The sequence below is a fragment of the Zonotrichia albicollis genome, chromosome 15, assembly GCF_047830755.1.
Source record: "Zonotrichia albicollis isolate bZonAlb1 chromosome 15, bZonAlb1.hap1, whole genome shotgun sequence".
In the NCBI taxonomy this organism is placed as follows: domain Eukaryota; kingdom Metazoa; phylum Chordata; class Aves; order Passeriformes; family Passerellidae; genus Zonotrichia; species Zonotrichia albicollis.
In genome coordinates this window covers 2,020,251-2,036,850 of record NC_133833.1, presented here as the reverse complement: position 1 = coordinate 2,036,850, position 16,600 = coordinate 2,020,251, and the positions used below count along the sequence as shown (strand labels likewise).

At 54.0% G+C, this 16,600-nt stretch overlaps 2 protein-coding genes across 6 annotated transcripts in view; one reads left to right on the top strand and one right to left on the bottom strand.

Annotated features, from left to right (window-relative positions):
• NEURL1B (neuralized E3 ubiquitin protein ligase 1B) overlaps positions 1-6,667 on the top strand; it is a 122,779-nt gene extending 116,112 nt beyond the window's left edge. For both annotated transcript variants that reach the window (XM_074552457.1, XM_074552458.1), the window contains exons 3-5: positions 341-1,048; positions 2,048-2,173; positions 3,177-6,667. In XM_074552457.1, the coding sequence (XP_074408558.1) occupies positions 341-1,048; positions 2,048-2,173; positions 3,177-3,421 (1,079 nt within the window). In that variant the 3' untranslated portion in view covers positions 3,422-6,667. The remainder of the gene's footprint in view (positions 1-340; positions 1,049-2,047; positions 2,174-3,176) is intronic.
• A 903-nt stretch (positions 6,668-7,570) lies between these two features.
• The window catches only part of SH3PXD2B (SH3 and PX domains 2B), a 61,430-nt gene continuing 52,400 nt past the window's right edge, over positions 7,571-16,600 (bottom strand). For 2 of the 4 annotated variants that reach the window (XM_074552455.1, XM_074552456.1), the window contains 5 exons: positions 15,523-15,640; positions 13,863-14,083; positions 13,028-13,077; positions 12,740-12,865; positions 7,571-11,917 (listed from right to left, as the gene is read on the bottom strand). In XM_074552455.1, coding sequence (XP_074408556.1) covers positions 10,439-11,917; positions 12,740-12,865; positions 13,028-13,077; positions 13,863-14,083; positions 15,523-15,640 — 1,994 coding nt within the window. In that variant the 3' untranslated portion in view covers positions 7,571-10,438. The remainder of the gene's footprint in view (positions 11,918-12,739; positions 12,866-13,027; positions 13,078-13,862; positions 14,084-15,522; positions 15,641-16,600) is intronic. The other 2 variants (XM_074552453.1, XM_074552454.1) reach the window with 2 other exon arrangements.

The window sequence follows — 16,600 nt, the reverse complement described above, 5'->3', positions numbered from 1 at the left end:
GGACAACAAAATATTGAGATTTTTTTTTTTTTAGAGCTGTCAGATCCTTCTGCTCAGAAAGCTGTAGGAGCACACTGGTTTGCAGCTTTTCCCCATTTCCCAGTGCAGGGAGCTCCCAGATCACACAGGTACTTTGGAACACTTGTTTTTCCTGGCTGGTGCCAGATGCAGCCACTCTCTGCCTGCTCCATGCGTGACTCTGCACCAGGGGCTGTTCATTAGTGGTTGACCCGTGGCCGATTTTCCCTTATGGAGTCTGTAGGCTGCAATAACAACTGAAAGCATAAAAGCAGGCAGTTTTCTCTTGACTAAAGCCTCTGTGCCTGGGTTTCTCTCACAGACAGCATGTTTGCAGAGACCATGACCACCGCCCGGCTCAGCACCGCCCGGCTCAGCACCTGCCTTCCCCAGAGCAACCACGACTCGGCCAACTTCAACAACAACGAGCTCGAGAACAACCAAGTGGTGGCCAAAATTGCAAACCTGAACCTGAGCCGGGTGCCAGGGCTTGGGACTGACAACCACATCATCCCCTGCTGCCCCGGCCGGCGGCAGCACGCGCAGGGAGTCCCGGCCTTCCTGGACACCGACCTGCGCTTCCACCCCACCCGCGGCCCCGACATCACCTTCTCCCAGGACAGGATGGTGGCCTGCACCAACTGGCAGGAGAGCAATAGGACTTTGGTGTTTTCTGACCGGCCTTTGCACATTGGGGAGAGCCTCTTTGTGGAAGTTGGACACCTGGGGCTGCCCTACTACGGGGCCCTCTCGTTCGGCATCACCTCGTGTGATCCGAGCACTTTGCGGACAAACGAGCTCCCGGCGGATCCGGATTTTCTGCTGGACCGTAAGGAGTACTGGGTGGTTTACAGGGCCTTCCCGGTGCTCAACAGTGGTGACATCCTCAGCTTCATGGTCCTGCCCAACGGGGAGGTGCACCACGGGGTCAACGGGGCCAGCCGGGGCATGCTCATGTGCGTGGACACCTCACAGTCCCTCTGGGTGTTTTTTACCATCCACGGTGTGATCAACCAGCTCAAAATCCTGGGTAAGTGCAGCCAACAGAGCACCTGGCTGGGGAAGGTTGCTGGGCCAGAAGCAGAGCTCTGGGTTTGCACTCAGTGTTCACTGGTGTGAGGATGCAGCTCCTTGTGTTGGCAAACAAGAGTGACAAAGCATGGTGCCTGTCACAGAGATGTGTGCAGCCTCTGTGATTCCCCCAGGAAAGAATGAGGCTTGAGAGATAAAACAAGCTGCAGGCAGAGAGGCAGGGATGGCTGTGGGGGGCAGCTGTTTTTCAGTGGGTTTGTTTTTGAAGGGATTCTTTATAAATAGGAATGGTTGTGGGGGGCAGCCATTTTTCAGTAGGTTTGTTTTTAGAAGGGATTCTTTATAAACAGGGGTAGTTGTGGGGGAAACAGTGTTTTTCAGTGGGTTTGTTTATAGAAGGGATTCTTTATGAACTCCCTATTCCAGCCCACAGGTATTAAACTTCTGCCTTGGTAAGGATGGTGATTTTTATGGGCACAGCTCTGGTTTAAGCACGGGCAGTAATTGCTCCTGAAGCACTGCCACAGCTCAGGGATCAGCTGGCATTTCTGATCCATTGCTGGTGACCGGTTCCAGCCTTTCTCCTCTCCTTCTGTTAAGGAACCAATCAGAATAGCAGATGTTAATGCCTTTGTAAAGCAGGTTTTCTTCATCCAAAGCAATGGCTTTTCCCAGATGACAGTGTGACGACCACAGCTGGAGCCCACTGCTGCTGGGGAGAGCGGGACTGTGGGGAAGTGGAAAGGCAAATATTGCATAACCTGGTGCTTGCTTCTCTGAAGCTGAACAGGCATCATACAAAGGCATAGTGAGGTCCAGACCCTGGGCTCCCATCCAGAATCTCACCCTGTGTCGTTACCAAGGGGCAGCATTAGCTCAGCAGCTGGACTTGCCCTGAAGTCGCTGTGCAGGGGGGTGGGGGCAGCTCAGCAGGCTGAGGGCTTTGGCCAGGTTTGGGGGGTCCCTCTGTGGGCTCAGCTCTCTCCTGTGTTCCCAGGCACGGTGCAGTCCAGCCCAGGGACGGTGTCTCCCTCAGGATCTCCTGGTGGCTCCCAGTACGACAGCGACTCAGACATGGCCTTCAGCGTCAACAGGTCCTCATCAGCCTCCGAGTCCTCGCTGGGTAAGGACAGCCAGCCCTCAGCCATGGGGGGTACCCTTCCTGCCAGGCCAACAAGGAATGGAAAGGTCTCATGGCCTGGAGAAGGGCTGTGCATTGGTTGTATCAGCCCCAGTGTGGCAGCAGGAGCAGGGCAGGGACTGTCCCCTGTGCTGGCATTGCTGCACCTCGAACCTTGTGTCCAGTTCTGGGCCACTCGAGATGAGAAAGACATGGAGGGGGCTGGAGTGTGTCCAGGGAAGGGAATGGAGCTGGAAAAGGGGCTCAGCCTGGAGAAAAGGAGGCTCAGGGGGACCCTTCTGGCTCTGAACAACTCCCTGACAGGAGGGGACAGCCAGGGAGGTCGGGCTGTGCTGCCAGGGAACAGGACAGGATGGGAGGAAACAGCATTTAGTTGCATGAGGAGTGATTTAATTTAAATATAAGGAATAATCTCTTTATGGAAAGGGTGGTCAGTTATCGAACAAGCAGCCCAGGGAAGTGGTAGAATCACCATCCCTACAAGTGTTGAGAAAATGTGTGGATGTTGCTCCTACCCCATGTGTAGAAACAGGATAACTGGCTCTGCCCAGAGCTGTGACTGCTGCAGGTGGGAATACACTGGGCTTCATTTGGCCAAAGAACCAGACAATGACTAAGGACAGCCTTAAAACCTGCCTTAAGTGTGAATGAGCTTGAGGTGGGTTCTCTGTCGATAACCCCACACTAACTTCATTTTTTGCCCTCCATTTCCTCCTCCCATTCGTCATCATAGGCCTGACACTCGTCCATCTCACCTTCCTCACAAAACAGGCTCAAATAACCCACTAGGCATCCCCTCAGACTGCGACAAAATATCTTTCCACCCATACTATACCATTAAAGACATTTGTATAATACTTTCCCTACTCATCTCCCTAGCTCAATTCTCCCCCAACCTCTCAGGTGATCCAGAAAACTTCACACAGTGTCAGCTTTGCCCCATCCCAGCTGACCAAACAACCTCATTCCCTCTTTTCTCTTGCAGTGACTGCTCCCAGCTCCCCTTTGAGCCCCCCCATCTCTCCTGTCTTCTCCCCTCCGGAGCCATCGAGCAGCAAGAACGGGGAGTGCACCGTGTGCTTTGACAGCGAGGTGGACACGGTGATCTACACCTGCGGACACATGTGCCTCTGCAACACCTGTGGTCTTAAGCTGAAGAAGCAGCTCAACGCCTGCTGCCCCATTTGCCGACGGGTCATCAAAGATGTGATTAAAATTTACCGTCCGTAGGGGCTGCGGGAAGGGGGAACGCCGCTAGCAACCCACGCCTTTCCGTCCCTGCTTCTGGGTTATCGTGCTGGTCAGTCGTTATCCAGTGGCTCTGTTATCTGTGTTTCCTTATTTGACTGCTAGGGCACAATTCAGGGAGCAAAGCTGAGGATCGTGTGGGGCCCGGGACCCCAGCCAGCTGTAAATGAGAAATTTCCCCTGCAAAGGCTCTTTTTTCTCTCCTCCCGCTGCGGGGGAGGCTCGCTGTGCTGGGGGGTTGTCACTTGGGCAGTGCCAGGTGCCACTGGGCAGTGCCAGGTGCCACTGGGCTTCCCGACCCTAAAACCCCACAGCTCTGGGCTGCTGCCAAGGGCTTGTGCTGTGGTGGAGTGAAAATGGGATAAAGCCCAGCAGGAGGGTTCAAAGTGGACAGAAATGATCTGGAAATGTCATGTAAGGAGAACCAGCTCAGGCCAAATAGTGGCACAGCCAGGTTGTCACTTATTGGGGTTCTGTCCCCATGAACAGGCTCATGGGGACATGGAGGAGCTGGTCTGGGCTTTTTAAAGCAGATTTTTCTTTCTGGGGCAGAACAGGGACTTCTGGCCATGGAGGCTGAGAGCCATGGGGTAGCAGTGAGGAGCATGAGCCCACACAGAGCCCCTGCAGTGACGGAGCTGCAGGGAGCTGTGAGGGGCAGCTCGGGCACAGCCCTGCTGCCTTCTGAAGCCATAAATGCAGCCTGTGGGTGGCAGGGGTGTGTGGATGGGCACACTGCAGTGGTGGCTTTGTCACCTGCAGGCACACACCCGTGCACTTTGCTCTGCCCTCCTGGAGGTGGCACAGCTGCTGTGTCACCTGTCCTGACTGTCACCTGTGCTAGACCTTCCCCTGCAGCCAGTGCCATGGCAGGGCTCAGCCTTCCTCCCACCCCACCACGGGGATTTTTTGGAGGCTTTGGTGAGAAATTAATTTCTGACCCAGTCCCATCAGGCTCACCTTTATTTCTGGGGACTGTATTTGCTGATTTTACCTGTTCTTTCTTTCCCAGCACAGCTCCCAGCTGCCTGCACGCTGGGTCTCAACTGTACCTGAGACCTTGCTGAGAAAAACAGGGACTATCTCACTTGGCTTTACTGAGGAGGAAAGAAAAAGGCTCAGGCTGAATTAGATGGTGGGAACTCAAAGGTAAATGGGTATTGGGTGTAATGTCAGCTGCAGGCAGCACCTGATTATTCAGTACCAGGGCTGGTGTGAGGAGCTCAGCATCCTCCTCCCTGCTGCTCCAGTCTATGTCCTTTGCCCATTGCACAGCCCCTATCCTGTCCTTCAGCCCCAGCCTGGCCAGTTTCCAGCTGCTTCAGGCTCATAAAGAGGGAAAATGATGGAAATGGGAGGATGAGAGGAGCTGTGTCCCTGCAGCTCTGTGACTGTGTGCTACCAAGTGCACAAGAACAGCTTTTCAGAAAGGTGCAATTACCATTTTAGTCTGGAAAAGGGAAAAAATGGAATAGTAACTCCTGTACATTTTAGAGCTTCTGGGCACAGAGGGAGCCTGAGGGATGTCTGGCTGTTCCCTCTCTCCTCCAAGGCTGTGGGTGCCTGGTGCTGCTGCCCACGTGGGGGGCTTGGCTGTGCCAGGAGAGCTGGGTTTGGCTACTGGCCTGTGCCAGCCCTGTGCCAGCCCTGCCATCCTTCTCCTGCAGTGGGCTGTGCTCACAGGACACCCAGAAACCTTTTGCTTTTTCCTTGGAGTGCTGATGAACATTTTTATTGAGTGTATCAGGAGAGGCTGTTGTGACCTCTCAGCCATGGCCCTGCACGAGGGCCCAACAGCTTTGCAGAGCCCTTTTTGGAGACCTTTTTGGTGCCACTGGCTGTGCCACCACCCTCAGCAGAGCCACTGCACCTTTCACTCCCACCTTCCTTGAGGAGGAGCCAGGACACATTCCCTGCACCTGGAGCTGTTCTGGACCTCCCAGCTGTCCTCCACCCCAGGGAGCACAGGCTCTGCACTCCCAGGGATGTCCCAGCCCCAGGCTGGCAGATCCAGGTCCAGCTGTGGGCAGTGGGCACAGCAGTGCCAGGTGTGTCAGCCCCTACCTGGGCACTGCCAGCCGTGGGAAGCCTTTCCCTGGGGAGGAATTCAAGGAGAGCTGTTGGAATGCCCGGCCTGGAGCAGGGCTGGGCCATGCCCAGGGTGCTGTCCCAGCTCCAGGGGTGCCCTTGGTGCTCCAGGGAGCAGAACCCCCTTGCTCGGTGCCACCTCAGGGCCTCCAGCAGCAGGGTGGGTGCAGCCTGGCTGGGGTTGTTTTGGTGTAGCTCTGTTTTGTATTTTTAAGCCAGCAAGGAGAAACACCGAATCCACCCCAGGAGCTGTTCAGGACACTTTGCAGAGGCTGAATTTTTGCTGTAGCAGCCAAAATCAGTTTGTAAGAAGGGGCAGCACCCAGTGAGGCCAGCAAGGAACCAAGAGGGATGGGAGAGCAGTGGATCTGTGGCCCTGCCTATCCAAGAGCAACAGGAATTTTCCAAAATAGGCCTCAAAAAAAAGAAAAAAAAAAAAGAAAAAAAATTCCAGGAAAAAGTAGCCTCTTACAGATTTCATTGTTAGTATTCGTATTGCTATTTTTTTTAAACAGTCCAATGATATATGATTTGTACAGAAGATCTGTTTGTGCCTTATAAGGGTGTCTGTGCACTTTTTATCCTTTTTAAAGCAACTTTTAAAAAGAAAAAAAAAAGATAGGGGGAGAAAACCTACACAGATCAATGGTAGTTTTATAGAATTTTGTGTTCACTAAGAATCCTGCTTTATATATATATATATATGTATATACATATACATATATATATATATATAGGAGTGAAAAAGTGTTTATTTCCATGGATTTTCCCCTCCTCTCCTCCTTAACCTTTGTTTGAAATTTTAAGGAAAAAAGGAAGAAAGGAAAGAGATGGGGGAACTCTTTTACCTCTCCCCCTTTCTGAGGCAGTTCCTCTCTTGTCGTTACCTTTATGATTCAATACTGTGACCTGTATTATCTTGTTGAAGCTGAATCAGATTTTGGACCTCTGTATTAGGCTTTTCAAGCAAAATTTTGGGGGGCCTGGGGAGGGAGGGCATCGCACGAGGGAGGGAGCTGCACCTCTACATGTCAGTGCTCTATAGTGTTCAGTGCTGTGTGTTTTCCTTTTGTCCATTTACCTGTTTTCCATGAATATAATTTTGACTTGTTTATGAAACAAATAAACCTTTGGCTTGTACAGAGTGCTCTGGAGTGCTTCAAAGATACTTTGAGATGAGGGGGTGAGACAGACTTGATTTGCAAAGTGAGGAAAGACTGATCCAGAGGCTTCCAAAGTAATAAAAAAAGACATTTTACAAACCTTTCCTGAGCTTTGCTTTGCCCCTAGGAGTCACTGCCCAGTGGCTGCTCACTCCTTCAATGGGCTGGGAGGTTTGCTGGCTCATTTAACCCTGCAAATCCTTGGAAGTTTGGGGGACAAGGGTGTATTGCAGGAATACAGAGGTGGAAGGGTTTGGTGGCACTCACAAAGAACCCCAAATTTCTCATCCAGTCTCCAGCCTGGCCCCCTCCTGTGCCCTGCTGGGGTTGTGGCAGCCAAGGTGATGCAGACACAGCAGGAAGGTTGATTTTCATTTTTTTCCTTTTCTCCTTTTTCCTTTTCCATTTCTTGTTTCCTTCCCCTTTTCCTCTTCCTTTTCCTTTCCTGCTTCCATTTCTTCTTTCCTTTTCCTGTTTCCTTTTCCTCTAGCCTTTTCCTTTTCCTTTACCTGTTTCCTTTCCCCTTTTCTATTTCCCCTTCTCTCTTTTCCTGTTTCCTTTTCCCTTTCCTTTTTTTCCTTCATGTGCCTCCTTCTCTCTCTGCATTTCTCCAAAATCACTGAACTCTGCTGGTTGGAGCTCCCAGTAAAAACTCCCACACTCCACTGCCCCATTTGGTGGGATATAAAGTCTGGGCACCAAGGAAGACACAAGGAGCTGTCAAGGTCCCCATGAGCCTCCCTACCACATCTGACAGGATGAACAGACAGACAGACCCCAAACCAGCCCTGAACATAAGAGCAGCACCCCAGAATTCCACCAGCCATACACACGGGTTCACCAGGGTGCTTGAAACCAGTCAAGCAGTTTATTTTTGTTTCTTAAAAAAAAAAAAAAAGAAAACAAAAGGAAAAAAAAATCAACCCCAAACCCAGCAAATAAAAATAAAAAAATCCATCCCTTAAAGGTGAAGGTATAGACAGGGCATGGACACAGCTACATCTACCTTCTGCTGCCCCCCACCCACCCACAGTAATGGAGATTTATACACATTACATACTATAGAGACACATGGACAGACAAATGGGCTTTGGGAGCCTGGCAGGGGCTGGGCACTGCAGGGCTGATGCCCACCCAGGACGTGCCCAGCCTGGCCTGTCCCCAAATCCCAGCCCCTGGGCCCCCAGCCTTGGCACAGCCCCTGCACTCAGGGCTGCTCTGGGAGGCTGGGCTGTGCCTGGAGGGGGGCTGCCCCCCAGTTTGGGGTGCTTTTGGCCATCCTCCTCCTCCTCACGAGGTAGGCAGGGAGGCCCAGGGAGGAGAGGCAGCCTGGCTTGGGGCACAGGTGGCTGCAGGAGCACAAACCAGAGGGGGGACAAAGCCCTGGCAGCCCAGCGGCTCCTGGCACCTTCCCCACAGCCCCTGGGCAGGCAGGAGGGTGGAAAAGGGGTAAGGCTGCAGGTGTGGGCACCTCCTGAGGGGAATCCCACCGGGCACTCCCTCCTGGAAGCTCTTTGGGAAGAAGGGAGAGCTCCTGCCCCATGCTCAGTGAGCCAATACAGTACTTGTGTCAGGAAAACAGAGCACGACCAGTTCTGAGGCTCAGGCTGGGAGGGGAGAGGGAACAGCCCTCCTCCAGAGATGGGACCACACAAATAGCACAGCCCTCTCTGAGGAGAGCCAGGGCACAGAGGTCTCTGAGACAGAGCTGAGATGAAAAGGCCATTCAGCAAAGGCAGAGCAAGGACACGGTGCCTGGGAAAAGGACACACTGCCCTTCCACCCTGTGTCAAGAGCAGGGATACAGGTCCAGCCCTTCCCACATACTGTGGCAGCTGCATTTGGCTGTGGAGCAGCTCTGCTTTAACTCATCCTGTCCCCACTCCTTTCCAAAGCAGAAAGGATTGAGTTGGAGCCAGGCAGAGCTGTCCCAACCCACCAGGAGCAGCACATCAACACCTCCCAGCGTGCCAGCAAGGAGCTTTGTTATTGCACTGCCTTGCAAATGCAGAGCTTCTGCCAGCTCAGGTGAGTCAGCCCATCAGGGGCTGATGTGCCACCAGAGGAAACCGCAGGTGGGAGGGAGAGGAATCAGCCACACACCGGGGTGAGTGAATTCCCATCACCAAAAATGAATTCTGGGGCTTCTGGGTATGAGGATGGTCAGATTTCCCTATCAGATCAACCTGCCCCATTGCCCTCCCAGAATGACCACTGTTTTTTCTGTATGCAAACAGAGGGGTCTTCACATTCCCAGGGTGGAAAATATGGACAGAAAAGGAAATGAGCATCTGAGGGAGTGGAGAGCGCTCCTTCAATTCAGCCAGCCTCAAATTAGAGGGAAAACTGTCATTATTTTCAGCAGCAAAACAATGTGGCTGCATTGCTCACACTTGCAATTAGACCAGAGAGGGCAACAGCGCTTGGTCAACACCAAAGCTGACCCTGCCTTGGCAGGGATGCTGGACTGGATGATCTCCAGAGGTCCCTTCCAGCCCCAACAATTCAGTGACTCTGTGAAACCCACAGACATCCGGGTTTAAAGCTCTTCTGGAGAGAAATGTGGCCCTGAAGCTGCAAATAGCCAAGGACAGAAAGGAAGAAAGCAGCACTGGGGAACAACAGCTCATCCTCCTGCTGGGATAAGCAGCACTGAGGGCAAGGCAGGAATGTCAGCATGGAGAAAGCCCAGGCTCTGCTTGCCCAGCAGCCCCTCCAAGCCAACCTGGCCCACAGGGTGAAATGCAAGAACCTGGAGGGGTGACAAACAAGGCAGGCAGCCCCTGAGCACCAGACACACCTCAGAACTGGTGGTGATGAGGAGCTGAGCTCCCACATTGTGGATTGCACTTGATAAATCAGCACCGAGGGAAGGACCCAGCTCCCGCCAGCCCGGGGAGCTCAGTGGGTCCTGGAAGGGGTGGTCCCCGCCTAGTCCAACAGGCAGGGCAGTCTGTGTGGGGAGGAGAGCAAAGCATTCCCTTTTCCAGGGGTTTTGGGGTCGTTCTGGTCCTCTGTGCCTTGCATAGAATTCCTCAGCTCCGGAAGCAAAACCCCTCTGATGTTTGGTTGCAGTACTGCAGGGGAAAAGCCTGAGAGCTGTCCTGGAGCAGCATAGCAGGACCTGGTAAATGAGGGGGTATTTTTCCCTATTTTTTTCCATCAGGAGGATGTTGAAGTTAACACTTGTCATTGTAGAGCAGGGAAGGACCAAGAGATGATCCCCGTGCAGGGAGAGCATGGCACAGCCCTTAACCAGAGACAGAGCTACAGGAACATGTTCTCAGCAATCATTTCATCCTTTTTGCCACATTCCTCATGGTTTTGCTACAGACCTGGACTAAGCAACATGACTGCAACTCTTGGCTGTGATCCTGAGCTTCAGGGAAAGGCAAATCCTTCTGTGATTTCCTGCATTGGTACCATTCCACTTGGCTGCTGCTGGATTTCTCTCCAGTTCACCACAGAGGTGGCAAAATGTCAGTCAAGGTCCATCTCCCCAGCACAGAGAACCACGGGAGCCAAGTCCTTTGGGGAATGTGAGGAGGAGGATGGGTACAGGGAGCACAGGGGTGAGGAGGGGAGGCTGAGCTGCTTCCTCCAGCTGCTGCCAAGGGGCTCCAGCTGGGAGGCGTGCGATCTCCAATTATTATCTTCTCTTTTAAAGCCAGCCTTACAGAAAACTATAAATTAATCTGCTCATTAAATACTCAGGTGAGAGATCAGGGAGCCTCCAGCCATGGAGCAGCTACGGCTTCTTCCGCAGGTAGTTGGAAGGGATCCAGCCCTCCCAGCACGGCCCCCCAGCCAGGACCCTGCAGAACCACCAGCCACTGCTGTTCTTCTCACGAACTTCAAACAAAGTCCCTTCTCTGAAGCTGTTGGTCTCCTCGTCACCTTCAAAATCCGCCACTGCCACGTACAGAGCTTCCCTGGAGACGTCGAGCCCGGACATGGCGGCTGAGGGCCTCTCCCTGGCCTCCCCTCTCTCCACGGGTTTGGAGATGACCTTTGGGTTTATTCTGGCTTTGGCTTCGTCCTGCATGCAGGCAGCGAGGAAGGGCTTGGCTTTGGGAGGGACCAGCATGGGCCTGCCTGGCACTGCTGAGGGCCGGGCCTCGGGAGCCTCCCGTGAGGGGGCCCTGGGCTCGGTGGGTATCGCTGCAGGAGCCCCCATCTTCTTGGGAGGGGGAGGCCTGCGAGGGGGCACCACGGGGCGCTGAGGGGCATCCCGGGCACAGGGGGGGCTGGCTGGGCCCAGGGAAGGTTTGGGCAGTGCCTCTTTGGGGGCAATGTCCAGCTTGGGAAGAGCTTTGCTCTCCGTGCCCGGCCGCTCCGGAAAGCGCCCACAAGGCTCTGAGGAGAGCATGGCATTGCTGAAGGAGCTTTCCCCAGCAGCAGGGTCCTGCTCTGAGGGCTTCTCTGGGCACTTGGCAGGTCTCAGCTTGCTCCGCAGGCTGCAAATGTCCAGTCTGTCATCGGCTGGGGGTGGCTCAGGCCGGGGGGACGCGGTGGGTTTGGGCCTGATCTGAGGTCTTGACTTTAAGAAGGGGTTCTGGGTGATGGGCTCAGGTTTGTCCTCCACGGGCTCAGCTTTTGGCTTGGTTGGCTTGACAATGGGCCGGAGGTTTGGCTTCTTCACCTCCTTGGCCGACACCTTGTGTCCACACTCCAGCCCCATTTCATTCTTCAGCTGGAAGAGTTTGGCCTTCTCCGCTTTGAGCTCTGGCTTCTTGCTGTCCTTCGGGGCTGCCGACTGCTTGGGTGGGATCATGGGCAAGATCATGCCTGGGGGCTTGGGGGGAGGCCTCTGCCTCTCTAGTAACTCTCCTTCTGATTTGATGATGGACTCCTTCCTGGGTGGGAGGCTGGGCTTCTCCTCCATGTCGCGGTCCGAGATCTCCTCGTAGCCCCCGGCGAAGGCCAGGTCCCCGCTGTCAGGAGCCTCCTTCCCCTTCCAGTCCTTGCCCCACCTCCCAGTGCAGTCCATGCCGTTGGGAGGAGCCTCTGGCAGGGGTCGGCAGGGCCCTGTCACCTCCTCGCTGGCGCTGCTGCCATCGGTGTCACCGAGACGCAGCTGCGCCATCTCGTTGGGAAGGGGAGCCAGGAAATTGGGCCTGGAGGCATTGCTGGTTTTCTTGTACTTGTCAATGAAGGTGGCAGGGGCCCAGCCCTCCTTCTCCTCGATCTGGATGTACCACCAGCCACTCAGGTTCTTTTCAATAACCTGCCAGGGGGAAAGGAGACCTCAGAAATACCGCTCTGCGCTCAGGGGTCGCAGAAATGATGGCAGGGTGACACATGGCCTTGTGCTGCTCCAGCCAAAAGCCATGGAATCCCATCCTAAGGGGAGGGACCGCTGGTCCTGGCTGCCAGGGAAGGAGGAGGGCTGAGGAAGAGCTGCTGAGCTGTCTCTGTCCCTCCCGGAGTGGGATGCTGGGTGCTGGCCACAGCGTGGCACTGTTGGAGCAATGAAGCAGCAGCAGCAGCGATCCCGTGTGGATCCCACCCTGCCCAGCCTGTCTGCAGCTCCAGGAGTGGAGCTGGGGCCTGGCAGGGGCTGAGTGGGGCAGCCCTGAAGGAAAAATCCTCTTAGAGAGGTGTAAGTCACATCCGCACACAGAGAAAGCAAAATCCCATCTGCAGGAGGGGTTCTGCCAGCAAAGAGGGTGTTCCAGGAACTTGGAAGGGCTTTTAACTTTACACCTGGCCTAACTAAGAGGAAAAACTCCCATCTCCAATGCCATTTGTGGTGTGGGTTTATTTTCCATTTGCTCAAACAGAGAACCCACACTTGGGGGACAGGAGGCCACCAAGAACGGTGTGGGGCCAGAGTCTCCTGAGCTCCTACAGGTTTTTATCCCACTCTCAGAGTCTGGAGTGTTAACAGAGACAAAACCTTGCCTGCTTTGCACCCAGAGCACCATGAGGAGCAGATCTCCCTGGCCTGGAAGGGGAGCCCTGCACAAAAGGTGCCAGGGCAATGGGAGCCAAGAGCACTGTCCTGAAGTGACAGTGACAGGGTGTGAAGGGAAGGTGACACCCTTACCTCTACTTTCATCCCTGCCTGGAAGCTGATGCCATCAGGGATGGTGGTCTGGAAGTCAGCAATGGTGTAATATTCCTCTTCCACTTGAGGGGGGACAGGAGGCTTGGGCAGGTTCAGACCACGGGGCTGGGGCAGGAAAACAGAAGAGCCATCAGTGTGTTTGTAGAGCAGGTGTGACACCACACCCAGGCACGGGGACATGATCCCAACCAGCCACCAGAGCTCCTTGCAGTGCTCCTCTCCCTCCCCCTGTGCCACTGCTGCCCTCCCACACCAGCTGGCACTTACTATGGTGAGGTCTCGGCGAGGAGGTGGCCTCTGCCTCATCTTTGGGGACTCTGTGGAGGAAGAATTCCAGATGCTGTTGAGTTTCTGGCTTTTGAGCATGTGTTCATGACAGACAAGAGAGAGACAGAACAGAAAGGCAAGGACTAAACCTCCCATTGCCCTGGCACCTTTCAGGTTCCAGGAAAGGAACCTGAAGGAGGAACCCACCAGCCCGGAACCCAAAGTTCAGAACCAATCAGCCCAGAATCCTGAGTGGCACAGGTTACCCAGGTCTCAAGGGTATCCCAGCTTTCAGGTTCTCCTGGGAAATGCAGCTGAGGTGGCCACGTGAAATTATTGCAGGACTGACCCACAATCTTGGAATTGCCTGGGTTTGAAAAGACCTCAAAGCCCATCCCATTCCACCCCCTGTCATGGCAGGGACAGCTTTCATTATCCCAGGTGTCTCCAAGCCCTGTCCAGGTCTTGGGCACTTCCAGGGGCAGCCACAGCTTCTCTGGGCACCCTGTGCCAGACCCTCACCACCCTCACAGGGAACAATTTCTGCCCAATATCCTATCTAAACCTCTGTCAGTGTGAGGCCATTCTCCCTTGTCCTGTAAAATATCCTCTCAGTATTTCTGGCAGACTCCCTTTAGGTTCCCCAGTTTCTGAGAGGAGAACATCTCACCCTGCAGCCTGGGAGGGGATCCTCAGCCTGGGAGGGAGGAGCTGTTTGGAGCTCACCTGAGGCTCTGTATGGAGCCCACTGAAGGCCATGTTGGAGCCCACCCAAGGCCATGTTTGAGCCCACCCAAGGCCATGTTTGGCCCCACCTGCCCCTCCCAGCACTCACTGCGGCGGATGTCGGCGCTGGGCAGGGCCCGGCTCTCCAGCCTGCTGTCCCTCTGGCCCCCCAGCCCGTCCTTGTCCCTGCTGGCCAGCAGCTGCTGCCTGGAGATGCCATCCAGCTCCAAGGCACTGGAGTGAGCCGAGGAGCCCAGCTTGGGTGCGAAGCCATCTCCATTGCCCTTCCTGAGGTAGGAGGCAGGGGCCCAGCCCTCCTGGCCCTGGTACCTGTGGGGACAAGGACAGCAGGGTCACTGCACAGAGCCCCTGGGACACACCAAGGATGTGAGCCCAGAGCTCAGCACACACCTTGGCAGCTCTGGGCAACAGGAGCTCGCCAGGCTCTCCATGGCACCAGCAGAGCTCCCTCATGGCCAATGCTCCCACACAAGCTGGGCCTAGCCAAGGCCTAGCAATGGGAATGCTGTGATGCCCAGTTTTCACCTCAGCAATGGCACCAGTTCAGGAGTGAAGCGCTCTGGCAGGGAAGGCAGAGGGAAAAACAAGAGCACTGCTGCTGGGATTGATGTACCTGCTCTTTGCAGAGAGCACAAGCCCTGTCCCTGCTGGCAGCCTGGATCCCTTCCCTGCTCTAAATCTGTTTAGGAGAGAAAGCAGCCCCGTGACCTGACTGAAAAACCCCATCCACAGTGCCCCTGCCATGCCAGACCCTCCCTGCTGGCTGGGCCGCAGCCACCTCCTTCAGATGGCACCAACCACCGAGCCTGTAATTGCCTTTGGAGCTCCTGTGGCAGCTCTCCTGTGCCTCACACGGCAGTGGATGTGTTTCTGGGGCTGTGCTGCTGCCAGGAGCACAGGTTCAGTGTGAGGTTATGAAAATTGCAGCGTGTGCTCCCACCCTGTGCAAGCCCGGCCGTTTGCTCCACCACAGAGAAGAGAAAATGTTTTCTTCTTCCAGCAGAAAACAAGCCTCAGCTGGGGATGGGCTGGAGCCTTTGGCACACAGCAGAGCTGGCCCAGACCTGGCCATTCCCTGCAGGAGCCTCCAACAGAGCCAGGGGATGCAGCCAGCCCTGGGGCATTCCTGGGTTTCCCTATCAGCAGGATGTGACACCCACTAAAGCTCTGCTGGAGGACACAGCCACCTCCCTGTCACAGACATCTTTCATGAAAAATCTTTTCCTTAGGATTTTTCCTCCTGAGAAGCTGAGAGGCCTCAGGAACAAAATGTAAACAATGGTTATCTGCTGCTGTGGGATGCAACAGGCACATCTGTGATTGGTCTTATGTGGTTGTTTGTAATTAATGGCCAATCACAGTCAGCTGGCTCAGACAGAGAGCAGAGCCACAAACCTTTGTTATCATTCTTTGCTATTCTATTCTTAGCCAGCTTTCTGTTGAAATCCTTTCTTCTCTTCTTTTAGTATAGTTTTAATGTAATATATATAATAAAATAATAAATCAGCCTTCTGAAACATGGAGTCAGATCCTCATCTCCTCCCTCATCCAAGAACCCCTGTGAACAACGTCACACCTCCCAGCACAGGAAACCTGGGCAGTTGAAAGATTTTCAGCCAAAGCTGTGCTTGAACATCAAATCTGTGAGGATGGAGAGAAATGAGCTCTGGAACTCTGCCCTCCCCAGCTCACAGACTTGCCTTGGGGCTGGCACCCCACAGCCCCAGCTGCAGTGCCTGGGACAGTACCTGATTTTCCACCAGCCTTCCAAGTTCTTCTGGGTCACCACCACCACGGCCCCTTTGTCCAGGTTCATCTCATCCTGGTCTCTTGCAGTGTAGGGGTAAATCACTGTGTACTTCTCCTCTGGTGGAAAGAAAGAGCAGCTTCACTGAGGAGCTCTTAGATGGAAACCTGGCCCCAGCTGGACAATGGCTATGAAGTGCTTTAGAAAATGATAATTCTTGTAATTTAGGTGCAAACACACAGAGATACATGACCATTCAAAGGGAAATGACAGTGAAATGTATTTGGAAATGTAAACTTTGGTGAGATGCTTTGGCCCAAGAAGTTCTCTAAAACAGTTTCTCCTCTCCCTTAGGACTAAAGACTTTTCACAACTTATCACAGAAGCTCTTCCATGCATCCATTTCAGCTCAAATTTCATTCTCAGAGTCTTTAAAGACAAACCATCCTCTGTAAGGGAAGAGAAATCCCACAGGCATGAGGGTACACACAGAGGTGCCCTCAAACTGCTCCACAGCAGCAGAACATCACCATTTAATCCCCAGGACATTGGTCAAAGCCACGTGGGGAGCCTGGAGAAGAACCTGATGTCCCAACCACCAGAACAAGGGATGTTAAGCAGGAATGTGAATGTTCTTCCCTTCAGGAGGAAGGAGAAACATCCTAAAAGCCATGCAGACAAATGGGTCCATCCATCCTCCCCTCTCCCTCAGCTTCCTCTCTGGAAGAAACACAGGGAAATAATTGCCTGGGCTTAAGCAGCGCCTCCACAACAGGGTGAAGGCCATTTGGGGAAAAATCTGCCTCCAAAATCCACCCCTCTGGACATCCCTACATCCCCACCATGCAGCTTTCCTGGATTTGTCTTCTGGAAGGCTCTGATTTCCCATCCCCTCCATGGAGAGGGGACCAAGCAGAGAATGTCCTGTCACATCCAGCAGGACCTTCCCTTCCTGACCCCACCCTGAGGCACCAACCCAGGTTACTGCAGGAACTGAGGCAGCAGCTGCAAGAATTCTGCACGTGTGCTGGGGGAAAGCAGGAACTGCAGTTTCTGAGCCCAAAACATGAGAAGGAGGA